Source organism: Rhagoletis pomonella, unplaced genomic scaffold (genome assembly GCF_013731165.1).
Source record: "Rhagoletis pomonella isolate Grant_MI unplaced genomic scaffold, Rhpom_1.0 Rhpom_scaffold_00013, whole genome shotgun sequence".
NCBI lineage: Eukaryota > Metazoa > Arthropoda > Insecta > Diptera > Tephritidae > Rhagoletis > Rhagoletis pomonella.
This window is the reverse complement of record NW_023458567.1, coordinates 23966853-23988182: the sequence shown is the minus strand read 5'-3', so window position 1 is coordinate 23988182 and position 21330 is coordinate 23966853. Positions and strand designations below refer to the sequence as shown.

The 21330-nt window shown below is 37.2% G+C and overlaps 1 protein-coding gene across 8 annotated transcripts in view; it reads left to right on the top strand.

The window, feature by feature from the left end:
- The window catches only part of LOC118749015 (zinc finger protein 583-like), a 180913-nt gene that overhangs the window by 69871 nt on the left and 89712 nt on the right, over positions 1–21330 (top strand). The window contains exon 9 of one of the 8 annotated variants that reach the window (XM_036483805.1): positions 19825–20799. The exons of 5 other annotated variants lie outside the window; for them this stretch is intronic. In XM_036483805.1, coding sequence (XP_036339698.1) covers positions 19825–20778 — 954 coding nt within the window. In that variant the 3' untranslated portion in view covers positions 20779–20799. Of the gene's footprint in view, positions 1–4071; positions 4339–11919; positions 12951–19824; positions 20800–21330 lie in introns of those variants that run through there. 2 more of the 8 variants (XM_036483807.1, XM_036483811.1) reach the window with 2 other exon arrangements.

Genomic DNA, 21330 nt, shown 5'->3' with positions numbered 1-21330 from the left:
TGGAAGCACAAGTATTATCGATACTTTTTTACAAATATGAGTACTGGCATCTATTCTTCTTTAGAGTCTTCTATATGAGTATTAGTGTCGATACTTTTATGAAAAGTTCTATCACTATCCATGAGCAAGATTGAGGAGATAACCGTCTTCATGGCCAGCATGGAATATTAAAAGCTGCAGTCCAAGAGACGAAGCTGCACAGCAATTCAACTCTGTTGAATTGCGCCGGATACAATGTGCACCGTCAAGATCGCGACCGAGATAATGGTGGTGGCCTAGCGTTCATCACGCACCACCCCGTACAGTATCGTCTTATCGAAGCAGACATCGGCCGCAGGGATCGCTATCCGGTCAGGGGATGTGGAGCTCGAAATAATTACCGTATATATACCTCCTGTCACCATCTGCCCGGCAGGATATCACTCTGAAATAGGTGCACTCGTCAGAGGTGAAATCCGTATGGTAGTTGGTGACCTTAACGGGCACCGCGATCTTTGGCATTCAAGCCTGTCGAATGATCGTAGGGGAACACACTTTGCTGAGCAGATAGAAGATTCGACATTCTGCACAATGAACGACGACGCACCCACCAGGATTATGGGCAGCTCGCCATACCTAACAATTGTCAGCGCTGGTCTCATAAACAGCATATCACGGCGACCTATGTTGACCTTAGCATCAGACCATCTGCCCATAGTCATCTCGATTGATAAACCTGCCGACTTTGCTTCTGCGGAACACCGGACCTATGTCAACTTCTCCAGAGCGGATTGAAAAGGCTTCGCGGATGTTACAAGCACCTTCACTGCCCTACCCACACCAACCGACGTTCACGTAGGTGAGCGTAAGTTTCGCAGGGTTGTCACTGCTGCAGAGCATTTGAAGGGCTACAACTTCGCCTCTGGTGTGAGCAAGCTTTGGTCTACCGTGAGGTCATTGTCCAATCCGCCGAAGCGTGACGCCAGAGTTGAAATATCTTTTGGCGACCACACTTCGTGGGACCCGGTGCGATGCGCGAGCTATTTTAGCCGACAGTTCATACTGCATCCTCCGGCGGATAAAGCCAAACGTCGAGTGACCAGAAGGCTGCACAAACTGCCAACGCCAACTGTGCCTCTTATTTTCACCAGCGGCGAGGTAAGGGTAGCCATCGGGAAGGCGGAAACCTTCAAAGCCATAGAACTCGACGCAATTTGCATGCTTACACTGAAAAATTTTAATTCCTGCGGGAGTGGACTATCTAACCAAGGTCCTCAACCTGTCAATGGCCACTCTCATCATTCCAGACATCTGGAAAATGGGGAGAGTGGCCCCACTGCTTAAACCGAGGAAACCGTCCAATAATCGTCCGATAACTCTCCTTTCCCCGGTAGCGAAGACACTAGAATCCCTTCTACTTCCGCACTACACAAACCACCTGACCCCAGCGAAGTATCAGCATGGGTTCCGTAAAGTGCACAGCACAACAACAGCACTTAATGCCATCAACACCCAGATAACTCGTGGCCTTAACCGAAACCGCCCCTGTGAGAGAACAGTCCTAAGGCACTCCGCACATTAAGCTCCTAATCACAGTAGTGTAATCGTTTCGGCATACTAAAGTATAAAGCTTTTATGCCGAACCCATGTATTTCAATGAAGCTCTGTAGATTACGATTCAAAATCATGTTTGCGCCTAATCATAAAAGCTTCATGAATCGAAGCGCCCAACATTGTAAGGCGCTTGCAGTTTTGAAATCGTCATTTGTTTACTTTTTTGTGTTGGAAATAAAATTTATTTGTCAATTCAATAGAAAATAATTGGAAATGAACTATTTCGTGCTAAAATTCGTGCAAATTGCATTAAACCACAAGCGTTTATGCAATATTTCGGAGCGGAATAATTTGCGGAAGTGCGTGTTGCGAAAGAACGGCCCTAAAATTTGTTATGTGTAAAAAGTGTTTATTAGCTGGTGACTTATGCAGGGCGTGCAAGTGTGCAGAAGTCGAGTCATCATGCATTCGTTTCGGTATGATGAAACGATTACTCTACTTTGATTAGGCGCGTAATGTGCCGAGTGCCTTAGACTGGTTTTCACTATGTCATATTTTGACGCCAAAATTTGACGACATATTCTTTATCCATACCTTCACCGATTATATTATGGGCCAAAAACTGACAGATAGCCGATTTCGCGGCGCATGTACACGACTAAAGACCTATCCTGATCCAATTCAATCGATACACCGCATTTTGATCCCATTTGACAATGTGTTTTCACTTATTTCACGACAAATGCCACTGAATTTGACATAGTGAAAACCAGGCTTTAGTAGCGTCTGATCTGTCAAAGGCGTTTGACACCGTCAGCCGCTCCACGCTACTAGTAGACATTAAGGCCTCTCTTCCACAGGGACTCAAACGGTGGTCGGCGAATTATCTGAGTGGTCGACATTCGTCAGTAACCTTCAGATACAAAAACTGCAAACCAAGATAAATCAAACAGGGGGGTTCCACAGGGTGGTGTTCTATCCCCAGTGTTGTTTAATTATTATATTTCAAAGCTCCCTCAACCACCAGAGGGAGTCACTATTATCTCTTATGCTGACGATTGCTCGATAGTGGTGTCTGGGAATGGAATGGACAACTTGTTTTCGAAAGTAAACGGTTACCTCGCCGAGCTTGCTCGCTTGGAGCCTAACCCTCTCCTCTACAAAATTCTCGGCAACCTTGTTCACCTTTAAGGAAGGAGATCAGACTGCAAATGGGTATTTACGTAGATGGAGAACCAATACCGACGGTGAATAACCCAAAAATCCTCGGAGTCACCTTCGACAGTCTGCTCTCATTCTCGGCGCATACAACCGCAATTGTCAACAGAGTACAGAGCCGCAACAAGGTCCTCAAGAAAGAGAAACGTTGCGGGCAACATACAAGGCAATTGGTCGGCCGGTTCTAAATTACGAAGCGCCCGTTTGGTAGAAACTACAGAACTGCCAGAACACGGCACTTCGGACAGCGACCTGATGCCTTCTGAGGTCGTCCCAACACCACCTACACGACGAGGCCCAGATGCTCCGCATCAAGGATTATACCCAGGGAACGGATTTTATGGAAATTGCCTTCTTTCTGCTAAAGAGATAGAGTATATTCGACTAAGAATGCCCACGATTTAGCTTTCCATACAACAATAATAATAATAGATTGGCGTTTACACATATGTTAGAGTTTGGCCGAGCTTCTCCTCCGGCTTGTGGCCAATTCCATATATTCCATATATACACATTTAATGTTGCCTTTTTTCACCTTTTTTAAGATATTTGTATTTTTTGCTTTTTCTACCTTAAAGGCCTGTAACCATTTAATGCCGAAACCGGTTTGTCTGCAAACCAAACTTGACAAGGGATGACGGAAATTCGTTCCAAAATAAATCGCCTGTAATCAGCTACCTTCTTGAGAAACTCCAAAACTCCATATAAAATGGCGTACAAGGTATGGCTAAGAAATTTTCTTGTGTCAAATTTCCTTAAGGCAGTACGAAGTTCTTAAGAAATTTGCTACGCTTTGTAGTGCGGTGTTCTAAAGTTTTTTTTTTTTTTTTGTGGTAAAAGAGCACAACGTAACCAATGTTTGCAACAGAAATATATGTCCGTTTCATATTTCTTGAGGAAAGAGTAAGGCAACAGGATGTGAAGTATTAGATGTTCCTGAGATTCCTTGGAAACAGACACGAGATAATAGCCATTTTTTCTTGTTAATTTTCTTGAAAGCTTGTATCAACTCACGTCGAGCGCACGTTTAGTATATTAAAGGTGTTTCTTCGCGAAAATCGAATGAAATTGCTGCCAGAAAACTTCCAAAATGCATCTTGTGCTTTAATGTTACTACAACTATAGAGTTTAAAGTCTTTTTTTTGTGAGTTAAAAACTCGAAAGGAGAAAATAGTCAAGGATTAAATTTTTTGGTTTTTGTCTTTTTTTAGTGCTTTATTTCCCTTTTTTTGCGATTTCTATTGCCTTTTCCTGCCTATTTTGCCATTTAATTTTGCCTTTTCTAACCTATTTCGTTATTTCATTTTGCCTTTTTTATAGGTTTTAGGTCCTAAAAAGCCGTTCCCTGATTATAACACAATGCTCGGCAAGCAGTTTTTAGTAGGGTGCCACAGACGTGGTCACCCAAACAGACAACTGCTTGCAGAAGAGCCCTCGCCAAGCGACATCAGGAGACACCTCTACGAACTGACGTACGAAGTCCAGAGGTGCGTCAAACAACCTCTGGACTCAACTGCATACAGATGTACCCTGAACCGCAATCACAGGGTCTTGAGTTATATAGACTCTTGACCTGTGAATTCCGTTCTGGGCACACAACCGTCTGACGTGGACGGGACAGAACTATGTCTTCCTCGGGAGACCCGCACCACAATAGCCCAACTTCGCTCTGGCTATTGCAGCAGGCTAAACTCATACCTGAGTAGAATAAACGAACATGTGCCCAATCGATGCCCGACACGCGGACAGTCGCCACATGATTCACGATACCTCTTCGCATGCCCTCAAAATCCCACCAGCCTTTACCTCTGTCCCCTAGGGCAGATCCCGTTGAAGTTGCGCACTTCCTGGGCCTCCCCTTAGCTGAAACAGACGAGCGGGGTTTAGTAGCCGCTACAACAAAAACAACCAATCGGTTGAAAAATAACTCGTCAGAAAAGGGTGGAATTGTAAATCCATTTGGTTTTGGAAACCAGAACCTGCTTATTTTCAGAGTAAAAACAAACTGACGGCCAGATAACAGGAACCAGACTGTGTAAAACGGCGCTTAGGGCGATGTTGTACAGATGGTCAAATGATCCCTGGTCACATCACTTTTACTCTGAAAATGAAAAGTTGTGTAAAACGGCACTTAGTGATAGCCCAAATTTTTCCGCCACTTTGTCGTGTCCGTCTTGATGTTGTCATCATGGCCCTGCACGGCATATTAATTTTTGTGAGAACCCTTTTCGTGAAAGGCTGGGATTTGTAATAACAAAAATTTTAAGGACAAATTTGAGCAGTAAAAAAATTATATGCAATAATTAAGCTTATTACCAAAAGATGTTCTTCAACTTTACTTAGGTTTTTTGATATTTATCATTTCAATCTCTACAACAACTATTAGGAAAAACTAATTTGATCTGATTGTCCATCGAACCCGATTGATGGTAGTAGACACCTCTAGCCACTCAGCTCTGGCGGAACCTTGTTTACGTTTGTTAAGTTTATATTTAATGTAAACTAAACTTAAATCACAGTTACGACTAAATAAATATTATCCCGATCACCCCATAGGCCTACCCTGCAAAAATCGTTGGACCATGTGGTCTATTTGTGGTATATTGGAGTATTTACAAAAGTGCTCCTCTGTCATGCTGTAGCGGACCAACTCATGTCTCTGCACCAGTTTATTGTTACCCGATCACTGCTCGTGTTTTAACGAAATGTGATTGAAGTTGAGCATTTGAAAGCATATTTGCATGTCTGGCTGTAGCTGAGCTGCTCGCTGTTACTTGTTAGCTCCCAGCATGTTCGGGTTCAAATGCCGTCAGAGGCAACATGTAGTTTTTTATTTTTGTTTTTGGTTTTTATTAATTGCGAAAAAGCATCTGTGAAATGAAGAACAAAAGCGTGTACAAACGAAAAAGCATATCAACAATGTCATTGTTAATATGTTGGAGTAGTTTTGTGCTACTCTCATGTAATGCAGAGATGGGGTATATGGCCCTGCCCTAGGACATCGCAATGTTAATTGGACTATATTTTTTATATGAATTGTGGTTAATTTTGGAGTACTCCTTGGCCCTTAGAGTGTACTATTTACATGCATGCATGGAGTAGTCGCGATTTTTACAGGGTATATTATAAATTTTTTATAAGAGCTTTGTTAATACCATTACACTAAAATCAATCAGAAAAGTAGCTGATCTTACTCTAAACGTCAACGAAAGTACTGTGTAGTGGTAAATAAATTTTAAATTCAGTTACGCGCATAATAAAATGAAGCGTTCGTTCGTGAAAAAGCATTCGCGAAGGGAATAATCAAGATAAAAAAATAATAATCATTAATTTACCTATTGCCTGCAATAGAATTCGCACTCAGCTACAGCCAGACTATGTACATACATACATATGTATTGTGTTGTCACCGCTCTGCATGCTTGGTATACATCATATGATCATGCACTATATCGTCGCTTCCTACGAAGAGTAGCACATCTCAAATTACCTTGGAAGACTAACGCGTTTCACTATTCGCGTCGAAGACTAGTACATTTCATTATTCGCGTCGAAAAGTAGCACATATCAGATTCTCGCGTGGAAGACTAGCATATTTCATTATTTGCGTGGAAGACTAGCATATTTCATTATTTGCGTGGAAGAGTAGCACATTTCAGATTGATGTGGACAACAATATCGATAAATATGTCGATAACAATATCGATAGATATATCGGTAACAATAAATATTGATATATAACGATTGCAAAATCGTTAAATTTATAGATATCAAGGTCGATAAATATAACGACAGTTCTGAAATCCGGAAGTAGTCCAAAAAGTCCCGGAGTAGTTTCGAAGATAACGATATAGTCGCGAGAATCTTGAAAATCCCGCCTTTTTTCGTAGAACTGGAAGTTGCAAAATATTGAAAATCGTATTTGCGTTGCATAAAAAAGTATTATTTAGTTGAAAAATGAGAATCAAATTGATTCGCTCTGCAAATCAAATCACAAATAAATCATAGGTGTTCTTTATTTGGTCGACGAATCAAATCACAATTAAATTTTAATTTTCATTTGGCCGACAAATCGAATCACAAAAACAATTTATTTAGGATTTGATGCAACTTTCAATTCAGAAATAAATTTGATTTATGGATTTGTGATTTGACTAATTCAAAATCACACCACCTTGATTACATATAAGTTTTGTCCACGCGAAAATCTGAAAAGTGCTACTTTTCCACACAAAAATCTGAAATGTGCTAGTCTTCCGCGCAAAATGGTTAAATGTGCTAATCTTCCACAATGAAAGGTGCTACTTTTCCACGCAAAAACGTGGTACTCTTCCTCGCTAATAATGAAATGTGCTAGTCTTCCACGCGAGAATATGAAATGTGCTACATTTAGATGCGAATAGCGAAATGTGATAGTCCTCGTAGGGACCGACGATATGATCATACATGATTCAAAAATACAAGGTTGGATAAATATTGACATTTGTGTCAATCGATTGCCGTGTAAGTTGCTTTTGAGAAGGAAAGAGGAAAACTAGTCTGGTAGTGCTGAAATGCGTTTTTTATATACAAATTGAATCAAATATATAAAGAAGGTTCCACCGATCTACACAATAAACAATGAATTAACTTTTGTATGGAATATTAAACATGGTATATACATACATATTAAAACTGAAGAATGAGAGAATTTTATTCACATAAAATTCTGACCAAAGAAAAATCTTATCGACGAATATTCCTAAATATTAAAAATAAACAGTTAGTCTGTTCCTTTGAACTTCGGACTAAAACCTGTGGAACTGTCAAACTACAATTTTACTCTCTCAAATGAGAGTAAAAGGAGAACAGATGCAGAAGTGCATAGGAACGCAAAAGCACTATTTCCTGTAAAAACGTCAGTCGGTTTGTTTACATGTCATTTGTACAACACTGATTTAGCTGAAATATCACTAAATAATTATTAAAATCTATACATATTCAAACATTTCGTTGTTTACTTCCATTTTTTTTACAAATATAAGGTACTTTGCTTTCACCGCTGTTAGTTTTTGCTTGCACATGCAAATCAGCTGATCGTTTGACACTTTTCATGAACTTACAGGAAAAGAAACTCCGGACTAAATCCTGTAACTTCTGACTAGGAACAGTTGCTCAGTTACTCTCTCAAATGTGTTCCCACTTACAGGTTTTATGTCAATAGGAACGACTTCCTGTAAGTTCTGACTAAATCCTGTAAACCGGACTGCTATTGGAACAGACTAAGTAGTTTCATTAAAATTCCAGTAAATATTAAACAAAATTAATGGAATTCAAACAAATCCTTTATTCAAAGGAACTATATGAAGAAATATACAAATAATAAAGATTCAATTGATATAATGTCTACAAATTAATCCTTTAAGGATTATATTTAAAAATTACATGTTCAATATCTTAAATTCAATTACATTTGGTTTTTTTTAAATATAAATTTTTGGTAGTGTTTTCTACTAACTATTTTCTCCAATCAATCTTGTTAATCATTATATTGGTTACATTTAAAAGTTATATCTTCAATATTGAAGTTTAATTATATTTGGGGTTTTTTCTAATGAAAATTTTTGGTAATGTTTTGTACTTGAAAATACCTGCATCAGCGAACGTTAAACATTGCTTTTTTTAAATTCGCAACTGCAATATCGTGAACTTAATCTTCCACAAACACGGCTTTGACTCATATAGTGCAAGAAATTTCCGCTAAAATACTTTTTACTTAGAAAATTGAGCTAATTTCACCACTCACGATACCAGCATGCTGATACAATCATAAAATTTTCAAATAGTTTTTGAATTCGCACCAGCAGCTGGTACAATCACACCACAAGAACATACACGGTCAATCGACTTGATGGGCCAATTAACAAATTAAGCATATTAAGGGCCGTAAACTTATCTATTTTAAACTATAGTTAAATCGTTAATAAATAAGTTAACAACCCTAACACCTTTACAGTACGTATGTAAAAAAACGTAAGGAACATACAATACATACATATATTTATATATATCAGTCTTTCTTAGTTGAAATTAAGCAAATATACAACTTTTTCATACCAAGTATGAATAAATTCTTCAAAGGGCTAAAAAAGGGCTAGGGGCAATTTTAAATTTATGTGGCCAAAAAAACTATGTGGTAGCTAAATCTAGCCACCAAAGGGCTAAAACGGCACACTGCTTGTAAATAAACGGCTGCACTTGACCAAACAAAAGGCTGCACGGTTAAAATACCTGCACCAGCGAACGTGGACGGATACACAAAGTGACCCTGACCCGCACAAGAAAAAATCTTTATTATTATTATTACAATTTCACTTTTTTTGGGTGGTTACTTACTTGTAAGTATGAAACGCCTGCACTTGACTAAATAAATCGCTGCAGCTGTAGATCCGAGTGGACTGCACCAACCAAACATGGACGGACACATAGAGATCCTAGCACGCAAAAATTACTTGCAACGGCTGCACTTGCTGTAAAACGCTAGTTTTTGAATAACTCCAATACTCTTGTCAAGAAATATGTAAATTATTGTTTTAATTCAAAATATTTCCATTGTTTTTGATTTTTTTGGTGTACTTACTTGAATTTGCGCAATAAGAAAATCAATTTTCACGAAACAATCGATGAAAATATCGGCAGTTTTACCTGTTGAACTTTTTATACAAATACAATATTTCTCCTTGTATTTTAGTAGTAGTTTCTGTAAATAAAAAAGACGGCAACAAAGGCTAAGGTAGAATGCGGGAGCGAGACAACTGCCAGGTTATCCAACCTTGTATTATTTAATCATGATGATCATACACAGTGTATACACTTATATATATGTACATTTTCAGATGTGGACATCCAAATACGTACGCGATAAATTTTGGTATGAAAATATTATTTTTAAATACGAACATTTTTAAACGATAATCAAATATAAAGTATTAATTTTTAATATGCATTGCCAATTGTTTAGCATATTTAAACGAAGTTGATCTGAAACCCAACGAAAGTTAAATGGCATTTAAGCAACAATCCACAATTAAACATAAGTGCCATTTAAATATTCATTTGAAATTGGCCATAAGAATTCGCAAGTATCGAGTCAGTTGTGCATGAATTTAAATTCTCTTGAAATTGATTAAGCTTCTACTACAGTCTTTGAATCGGATGATAAGTTAAAATAGCCACTAATGTATGCAATGTTCGCGCACATTCCTTCACTAATGTCTGATTTGTTCGCGAACCATACCACTAATGTCAAATTAGCTGGACGTTAGTGACTAGCTTTGATTAGCATGAAATTGTATGCAGGTACGCACGCTGTTATCACGATGTAGAGAAGACAAACGAGTGGCGCATTCATAAGTACCGTACTTTGTTCTTGGCGAGTTTGTCAGAACCAGCGGTATGTGTGACGCCATCATAGAAATGTCCGCGATAAGTTCGTTCTCGTACAGATAATTACCAATAATTACATATTACTAGTTTTTGTAAGTAAATTTTGTTCACCATAAAAGTAAGCAGAAATAGCCAGCTAAGAATTCACGTAACTAATTTCTACTAGCTTCGCGTTTCGATATTCTTATATAGTTCGCTCTTTTTGTTTATAAATGGCGACCGATACTAGTTTTTCTCTTCTTCGTTGTTAGCTGGACTTCATCACCCAAAGGGAAGCACAATATTGAAGTCGACTAATACGTATGGAGTCAAAGCCCATTCCCTTTGGCCAACTATCGGCCGATTGTTAAACGATTATATGGCATTCCCAAGGAAGCTTCATCCGTAATTCGTTTTTTCATTCGTAATTGGCGAGCCTAATCACTTACTTAATTCGCAAAGTTTTGGGAGCGAATTACTTCATTCGTATGTAATTCAGATTCAATTATAATGCGAATTACGAACAAATCGTTATAATAATAATAGATGGGGGCTTACCCAATATGTTAGTGTTTGGCCGAGCTTCTCCTCCGATTTGTGGGTGCGCCTTGATGTTGTCACACAAAAGGGAGGGACCTACAGTTTTACGCCGACTCCGTACGGTGATTACATTTTTATGAGAAGCTATTTTTCATGGCAGAAGTACTACACTCGGAGGCTTGCCATTGCCTGCCGAGAGGCGACCGCTATTAGAAAAAAAAAAATTTTCTTACCTTTTGTTTTTGATGTTAGTCGGAACCTGGGCTCGAACCCAGGCCCTGCGGAATGGTAGCGCGCACTGCTAACCATTACCCCACAGCGGCCGCACGAACAAATCATTGCCGTCCCCAATTTTAATCGAAAATTCATCGAACTCAGCTGTCAAAGCAAGTGAGAATACAAAACATCAAAGCAAAGAAAGAGGAAAGAAGGAAAAAAACAACGATGAACTGTCAAACCAAATAAAGAATGTGCCGTATATATCGGATGATTCGCCAAAGTAACTCAGAGCGAACCACGTAATTGGCAGTTCCTGTGGGGACTTAGTGTTACAGCTCATTGCGCGTATTCTGCCTGATAGTTTAGTCGGTCGATTTTAAGTTTTAAAAATTTTGAGCTTAAACATATGCACAAACAGTGCGTGAAGCGATGGAGCTCAGTTCTTTTGGAGCTTAACTATCACCTATGTATACTAACGTTTAAGTGTGGCTTTAAAATGGCTGTTCCACTGAGTTAAATAACGGTTTGAAGTAGCCGGCGATCCCACAACTACTCAAATCAAATTTTACATTCCTAGAGACTAGCTTCACAGTATCCAAAAAGAATTCACCATCAGAAACCGAAAAATTACCAATTTCGACTCTTAATTTGATTGTACTAGGGGTAACGGATTTCGAATTATTAACTGCATAACTGATTCCGTTGAGTTTTCGTTTTCAACCTCTCTTCTTACTATCCGCGAACGAAATAAGTGCAATTTGAGATTAGCTATGGAAAAAACGAATTAAATTAAAATAAAGTTTTAAGCAGTGCCAAGTTTTAAACAATTCAAATTTATCAGTTCATGTTTTAAAGAGCTTTAATCTTTTTCCTTTGAAGAATTTGCCAGACTCATTTTTAAGCTAATCGTATGTACACAATGAAAATATTGATAGCTGGTCACTTACTCAGCTTCTTATTCCAGGTACGGTTTTTAGTAAATATTTTTTGTATTTTGTTTTCCAGGCCAAACGTGATATCCTTTTAGATGATGCACAATCCATAATGTTGGCTGAAATGTATAAAACACACACTTGCCTTTGGGATGAGAAAGAAATCTCATATAGATTCAAAAATAGACGTGAAGAGGCAATAAAGCTATTACAGCTAGAATTTAACGAAAAATCCGGATTAAATTTGACACAGCGCGAATTGGAAATTGAAATAACACGACTGCGTAGGTCTTGTACATACGAAAAGAAAAGAAAAATTCTATGTCAACGAAAAAAATTGGCATATCTACCAATAATTTCGTATCACGATCACATTCGATTTCTCGAGGTCGATGTTCCGCCCTTTTATTGCCCACAATGTGGAAAATTGCTGCTTGGCGCGGACGCATACAAAGTACATGTAGCATCTCACGACGGTTCGTTACCATTCAGATGTGATATCTGCGGACATGGATTCCAACTGTCGTGTAATTTGTCAGTACATTTACGAAGACACGTACAAGACTACACTTTTAAATGTGAGGTGTGCAACAAGCCATGCGCAACGACCTCGGAAGTAAAAATCCATATGCGCACGCACACCGACGAACGTCCATTTGTTTGCGATGTTTGTGGTCACAAAACGCGAACGTCATCACACCTTCTGTCACACTCGTTGCGCCACCAGAAGCGTTATCGTCACAGGTGTAAACTTTGTTCGAAAAAGTTCTATGATAAAGGATCCTTGAACGAGCATATGAGCGTCCACAGGAATGTGCGGGACCAAATATGCAATGTGTGCAACAAAGGTTTTGTAAGCACTAAGCATTTGCGGCAGCATATGCTTATCCATAATGCGGAAAAGAGGTATTTATGCAAGTTTTGTGGAAAACGTTTTGCCCAACATGCGGGTCTCAGCGGACACATGAAGTCGCACGGTACAAAATTGACTTCGAACGTGTATGAACTCATACGCTAGAGATAAAAAATTTATTTACTTTTATTTCCATAAAAATTAGTATTATATAACTGTGTAAGTGAATGTAAATTGGTATCCTAAAATAAAAAGTGAATTTAATAAAAATATAATCGTTGTTTTCGTGAAATTACACAAAATTCGAGGACGTAGGGTATAGTAGAACAAGTTACACCACACCGAAATATGTAGTATAAAGTAGTTTGCGGCCGTCGTGGCCGAGTGGTTAGAGTTAGATCGTAATTCCACCCGGTAGGACCCAGCATCGATACCTGATCCCAGTCAGATCCAAAAAATTATTTTTTTTTATAACAGCGTTAGGTTTTCGACAGGAAATGGCACACTTCCGGGGGTAATTTGGCCACGAATAAGTTTCTCAAAAAATCCATTTGCCAGTCCTAAGCGGTGCGAAACTCCTTCATTTGTGTGACAACAACAAGAGTAAGGGAGCCCAAGAGAGGATTTCGGGATTAATTTGAGCGCGGCAGATTAACATATGGGGTATACCTTGCATGTCTTACACCTCTACCAAATCTAAGCCCTCTATATTGGGCTGCGCTTGTAGGGCAGCCAATCAGAATATTAAAAAAATGAATAGTCAAGAGTTACTCGAACGAGTTAGACTAAAGCAAGCCACAAACGGGCAGCAAATCAAAACGATCGGTTGAAACTCATTTCATTCACGCTCGTGTGGACTAATATCACGTCCAGGGTTAGAACACCGACAATCCTAAATCGGAGTAAATGGCGTGAAAAATCGTAGCAGAAAATAAAGTTTTGTAGTAGATTTTTTAAGCATCCCTCGTTTGCTGGAAAAACGTAAGAATCCAAAGATATAGTCTTTAGTAAAGTATCCCAAAATGAATGCGAAATCTTCTTTTATGTTCAACGAAAAATGCGTTACGATATCTCCAAATTTTGTTCCTGGAACTTCATCCATTACTCTACAAAAACTATAACAAGGAGACAATCACACTTTGACCAAAGTAAAGAACCAAATTAAGGTTTGATAGCAGCCATTCCGGCAAGTCTGGCATATTTTAGCGAACGAGCGCAAAAAAATTACCTTACAAATTGCGTACCAACGATTCTTATTGAGGGGAAATTATGAATATTACACTCAAAAAAAAAACTTCTCTTAATTGAAGAAAGACGTATATACATACATATACGTACATAAGTATACAAGTTAGGTAATCCATCATTTAGCAAATTCTTTTTTATATACATACTAGTAAAGGTTTTCTTACACGATATGTATTTGCATGTGTGCATGCCACTTTTTACATATGGAAATGCCAACATATCGTGTAAAGGCAAATTGGATTTGTTTCTGTACAAAGCAAATGCACGTACATACGAAATAGAAATGTTTCTATTTTCATCTGACACACAGGTAAAATTGTCTGAGTTTAGTTTATTTCGTTTTCAAAGATCGTATTTTTAAATAGTTAAATAAAGACTGAATTTTACAGACATACAGGGTGTCCCAGAAGTAACGTGCCAAACTTTAGGGGAAGGTAGGTGGGGGCTTGAGCTCCCTGATAAACAAAAAATGTTCAGGTAAAAGTGTCACCGTTTTTGAAATATTTACATTTTTTCGAATTTCAAAAAAAAATCGTGCCTTTTCATGTGTTTTCTTTAACTGCAACTACAAACCGGGCAATACTTAGTAAATTTTTTATGTAAAAGTAATAACACAAAATAATGTCAGGAGCAGGTAATAATGTACCTTTGTACTATTTAGCATGTCATTTGACGGTAACAAGAGCAAATTCAATTTAAATCTATTAAATACATTCTAGCGTGTCTCAGTCCTTTACCCACAAAAGCGGCTATAACTTATTTTTTTTCTATTCAAAACAGTAAGTGTGGCACCTTTCTGAAATCTTTATTAAATGAGCAATTTTTTTATGTAATGTAAAGTTATAGCTCAGTACATTTTTTTTTCACCCGAGATAGTCAAAGTTGGGGAAGAAAATATCAAAAAGTTAAAAATCCAGAAATAGTCCTAATTTTATGATGGTTCCTTAATATATTTTAACTACATTGCATTTGAGTATGGAGAGGCAACTATCTGGAAGTATTTTACGTAAAAAATTTACTAAGTATTGCCCGGTTTGTAGTTGCAGTTAAAGAAAACACATGAAAAGGCACGATTTTTTTCTAAATTCGAAAAAATGTAAATATTTCAAAAACGGTGACACTTTTACCTGACAATTTTTTGTTTATCAGGGAGCTCACCCCCCCACCTACCTTCCCCTAAAGTTTGGCACGTTACTTCTGGGACACCCTGTATAGTGGTCCACAAAATAAAAGAATTGCGATATTTTGACCGATTTGGTCTTTTTTATTTAATGTTTATTATTTTTTTTTTTATAAAAGTCTAGCTGGTATACAACAAACACCATATAAATTCAGATTTCAAACTTTGTACAAAAATTAGCAAAATTCTGCTTATTTTCACCAAAATTTCAAACTCTTTAATCAGAATTTTGGTATGCAGTTTTGTGGACCATTTCATTCTAGTATAATGCAGTGCAAGTTTCAAGCTGCTATAAAATCCCGTTCATTTTTGGCAATTTTTTTTTTTGCTGGCAGTGTTCTCCATATAAAAAAATATTGTCGCACATACTTTTGTATGGAAAAAACGTGAAACACCTTCAACAAAAAAAAAATATCATTTTTGAAAGCTGTCTGCAAATGTTTTTTAATGTTGGCTGTCGCTTCACCTGAACATTTGAAAAGAAATTCCAAAGAATCGGCAAAGAATCGGCGAAAAAAGGCCGATGCCAATGCTCAATTTTGTGCCGATACTAGCCGATGCCGATGCCGATGCCGATTAATCGGTCGGACTCTAATAATAAGTACAAATTTATTTCACTGGAAGTTACTGGAATTAATTTTATAAATATTTTGTATACTACTGGAGTTTTAATTAAGCTTTTTGTGTACTCATTTATTTTTTAAACAAATTAGTATTATAATTCTACTAGCCGGTCACGGATGCGCGAGGCTTCGCCACGCGCTGGATGTATGCATTTGTATGTATGTATGTACATTTACGTATTTGGAGAAAGAAATCATATGTCATCATGTACTTCGTTTATTATATACATACAAAATCTTGTCTAAATCCATTCAGTAGCGTGGTTAAAATATCTCGCCTATCCTTTATACTATGTATAGAAGATAGTAATTTTAAATAGGTGACAACCCTACTCAAGAAACTTAAAGTTTTTGTACATGCGAAGGTTATGCACTTTCATTTGGTATCTCATTTTTTTATCTAGGGTTGCCAGATTTTTTATGCGCGAAATCAGTACATGTTGTGACACAAATCAGAGGGACCTACAGTTTTACGCCGACTCCGAACGGCGATTGTATTTTTATGAGAAGCTGTTTTTCATGGCAGAAATACACTCGGAGGTCTGCCATTGCCCGCCGAGGGGTGACCGCTGTTAAGAAAAAATCTTTTTTCTAAATTTGTTTGCGTTGTTGCTTTGACCAGGGCTTGAATCAAGGCACTGCGGAGTGGAAGCGCGAACTGCTTACCACTACACCACAACGGCCTGTAGTGTCCCCGTTTATTTTTCCACCGCAGTATGTGTCTATGTACATAACAAGTAGATAAAATGCAAATAAATTTGAACACAACTATACATAAAAACATATATCACAAGCATTGCAATTGCATCATCAGCTTAATATCCATTAATACTCTTTCTCGTGTTAGTCAACCAATGATCTAAAAAGACGAATAATTGCAGTTCACTGGTTGCAAGCTTGGAAAAAATGTTACGTTGAAATTCTCGAACGCCGTCCATTTTCTATTTAGTTTGAAGCAAACTATTCAAGGATAACGGGAAATATATAATCTGCCGATTTCCACAAGCCGAAGTAATAAAAAGGGTCAAAAAAGCTTAGCGCGTGCATCTGTTGCTTTTAATCTTTTCTATCAAATTTGTTATTATTTATTTGCCACAATCATAAGAGTGTATCGATGGCTGAGTGGAAGATCGACCTATCTCGGCCTCCAGTTCGAAAACGCTCTATCTCAGAAAACTTTTCACTTTTAGTTCAGAATTTGATTGAAGAATGCCCTATTCCAGAATTTTATTCAAAAATACCATATCTCAAAATTCGGCTAAAACGGCCTATCTCAAACGAAAATAAATTGAAAATGTGCTAAGATAGGACGTTTTTGAATCCGCAGCTGAGCTAGGGCGTTCTTCAACCAAATTCAGCGATAGAGTGTGTTTCAATACAATTCTGAAATAGGGCGTTGTTGAAAAATTTTCTGACATAAGGCGTTTTCGAACTGGCTGCCGAGTAGGGCGATCTTCCACTCAGCCGTTGGTATGATGATAGTTCCTTAATCATTTTTTTATTTTAATATGTGCTTGGTGGACTATGTACCAGGGGCGAGCCCAGAAATCTTTTTCGGGGTGGATTTTATAAAGATTTATTTTTTCGCTTTAATCAGTTCCACCGAAGATGCGTTTCGGTGGTCCAATATGTCTTTATTTAAAGTTTTTTAAATAACTTCGAGTGCTTACAGATGTATGCATGCATGAAAAATTTGAAATAACATCTCTCTCTAGCTTCGTCTTTAAAAGAAAAAAATGTATTCAATATTTCTTCGTTCGTAACTTCTATATCTCTATTTAATCTTTGTTTCCCAGCTTTACTACGTAAATATGATTTATGCTTAAGAAGGAGCGTGGAAGTAACTCTCTGAGGAAGTATTGCGCCTATTTGGAAGAATCGGTATATTTTTAGGTATAGTGATTTATTGCAAACATTCATGCAGTGTTATAGACTATGCTCCTTAGGTACATTGAAAAAATTTTTGTAAAGAAACATAATGAGGGTATGCATCACACCTTATAAATGCATTATATGTAAGCCGTATAAAATTATAATTGTGTAAACTTTGTAAATCAACTGTCAAAATTTGTGTGGAAACCCGTTTATACATTTCTGATGAATTTCTCTAACGATTTCACTAAACAATCTTGATAAACTGAAGCCAATGCAACTCTGTCGCAAGTGTAAACGAAAAGAGGGTATGGGCGTTCATGTAACAGATATTAATGTAAATATCAGTACTGAAACGCTGAAGTATAAGCATAGCATTTTAATTTGAAATGTAGAAAATTACCTTTGACACATTTTAACAGATGATAATAAATATTTCAAATTTCTTTTGGTCGAAGTCATAGAGTTTTTAATTCTCGTTATCGCTTAGCTTACTGCGACAAAAATTTGACACATCATGAAGCGGAACCTGCAAGAACGTGAATATGTAATTCGGTCGCAGGGAATGTTAAAACTATATTTTCGGGACCGCATCTTGAAAGCAATGGTGGTCAAAATTTTTTAAAACTTTGAATTAATTATATAATCAAACTATGTCTAATAGTAAGTATTCATCATTATATACTGGGAACTGTAGAATCGGTGACTTACTCTGAAATCAGATGCACTAAGGTCCTCAGCGTCAGAGCATTCTCAATTTTTCGCTACTTGATACACGTGACGTGAATTTTCGGCATTTTCACAGAAAAACGTTGGATTTTGTCACCATCAATACCTGACGCGCTTGAGTTTTGAGTAGTCTACCCTAACCTAAGGTTGTATTTCCTCCCCGCCGCTGAGAGTATTGGAACAGAGAATTTTTGAGTACTGATTACTTTCGAGTTCTTTAAGTTCTGAGTATTTTCGAGTTCTTTTGTGAGTACTTAGTACTTTTGAGTTCTTTTAGGTTCTGAGTACTTTCGAGTTCTTTTGTGAGTACTGAGTACTGTGGAGTACTCAGTATCGATACTTTTAAACATCGAGTTCTGAGTACTTTTGGTATAGATACTGCCCAACACTATTAAAAACCTAATATTTCAGAAAATTTTGAACTGATTTTTAAACAAATCGTATCGTTTTAAGAGTGATTCAACCCTCTTTCTTTTGATGTGCATATTTGTATATAAAAATTTGGGAAAAAACACATTTAAATGTAAAAATACCTTTTTTTGAATAAAAAATATTTTAAACGAAAAAATTACCAACCGATTTTTAAAAAATTGGTATCGTTGTAAAGGCGATTAAACTCCCTTTCGGCTTATATGCATATTTGTATACTTCGTGAATAAAAATTTGAGAAAAAGCACTTAAAAGGAAAAAAATAACTTTTATCAAAAAATATTTTAAACAAAAAAATTACTCACCGATTTTTGAAAAATTGGCATCGTTGTTAAGGCGATACTTATACAAAATTTTCTCTCGTCAAGTGGCCGCTTTAATGTATTTGACGCTCCCATGGGATCTGTACTTGTGGTTCATTTATACAAAAAATCATACGGATTTAAGCGCTGGTTATACTTGCATTGTGCTGCAGCGCATAACATGAGTACTGCCGCATATCGAATCTGTTTAATGAGCTTTGCATACAAGCGATTATCCTTCGCAGCATGGCAGCTAAGTCTGGAGAATTTTGATTTTTTGCTATGTGACATTTTCAAAGAGAGATGCCACCTACATTGCTCTCATTAGTCTGTTCCAGTACCCATCAGATTTACAGGAATTACTGAGAAGTCGTTCTTCTACATACATTGGGGCATATTTATATTCGAAACAAAGTCAATTATAAAGTTAGTTGCCGCCAGTTTATTGAAAATTATGACAAAAAGCAGCAACTAACTTTAGTGTCGACTTAATTTAGGCTATGAATAAGCATTCTTCAGTTATGTTTTCCTAACTAAATGCTGGAGTACTCGAATAGACTAACTGATTACACTGAATAGCTGATTCTGGGAAATTATGCGCTCTATGTCGAGTATAATTACACCACTGCTTCACATGCGCTGCTTCTCTATGCCCTGCACTTGCAATGTAAGTATAACCAGCGCTTTACTTATGTCACGTAAATCAAGCATTATTCTTTTCTATTTATTTAAATTTTAACAGGAAACCTTCTTAAGACCACATAGCTTGCTTAGTGACACACAATTTATCGAATTGGCCAACATTTACAAGACGCAAACATGCCTCTGGAATGAAAATGAGATAGCATATAGATTCGCTAACAGGCGTCGAGAAGCCTTGGAAAATATACATCAGGAATTGTGTAAAAAATTTGATCTAAACTTAACTAAACATGACTTGGAGAAAGAAATTTCTAGACTCCGCAAAATATGTTCATACGAAAAGAATAAAAAAATTGAATGTAAACGAAACAAAAGCATATATAAAGCAAAATACCCATATGCCGAGCACTTGGCATTTGCTGAGATCGATGTTCGTCCTTTTGAATGCTCAGTTTGTGGAAACTTACTTCCTAGCCAAAGCCGGTACAAAATACATTTAGCATCCCATGACGGGTCGCTACCATTTAAATGTATTGTTTGTGGACATGGATTTCAGTTGGGAACCAATTTAACGGTACATTTACGAAGGCACGCAAAAGATCATATCTACAGCTGTGCAGTGTGCAGCAAGACTTTTCCTACCTCAACGGCGTTAAAAACCCACATGCTTCAACACACAGGCGAAAAGGCGTATGTTTGCGATATTTGCGGCAAGAGTTTCAAAATGCAATACGATTTTAAAGAACATTTGCTGCGACACGACCAACGCAAAATTCACCAGTGTTCAATTTGTCCAAAGGCATATTATAATAGAAGTAAGCTCAAAGACCATATGGCTTCCGTGCATTTAAAGGTGCGGGACAAGATATGCAATGTATGCGCTAAAGGGTTCGCAAACCGGAAACAACTTCGCCAACATCAACACATTCATAATGCAGAAAAAAAATTTGAATGTAAGATTTGTGGAAAACGGTTTTCACAACCCGCTGGACTGAGTGGACATGTAAAATCGCATGGAACGTCGTCATCCGCTATGAGTACTAATATTGAATAAATTTTAAATTAATTTATTTGTACTTTTTTTTAATAAACATGCATTTTTTCCTATGACACATTGTGTTTTTGGAATTATCAAGTCCGTGAATAAACGCATATAAAAAAATTTAAGTTTTCCAACATTGTTTCTATTTGCCAAAAAGCTTTTTTCATTGTGTCGCTGAAATACATATAAGGGCAATTCATCTAAACGGGTAAATGCCTCTTTACTATGTAACCCTTGTAAACTTACCTAATTTTGTATGGACAATCAGTTTGTTTACGAGGTTCACGCGGTTACGAAGCATTTACGCGTTTCCATGAATACCCATATAGTATTCGTCGTATCGTTGGTAGGAGGTATAAAGTACACCTTCAGTAAAAATTTTAAAGTGTTGGTATCAAAAACAACGGAGTTACATGCCACATTTAACCCGCATCCATCGTTTGTATCAAATTGATGCAAATTTCGAAAACATATTAAAATATTAAGAAAAATAGTTAATATTTTGAATTGGTTTTTTGCGAATGATGCGTATACATAGATCTTTCAAGCATTTTTATTCTTATT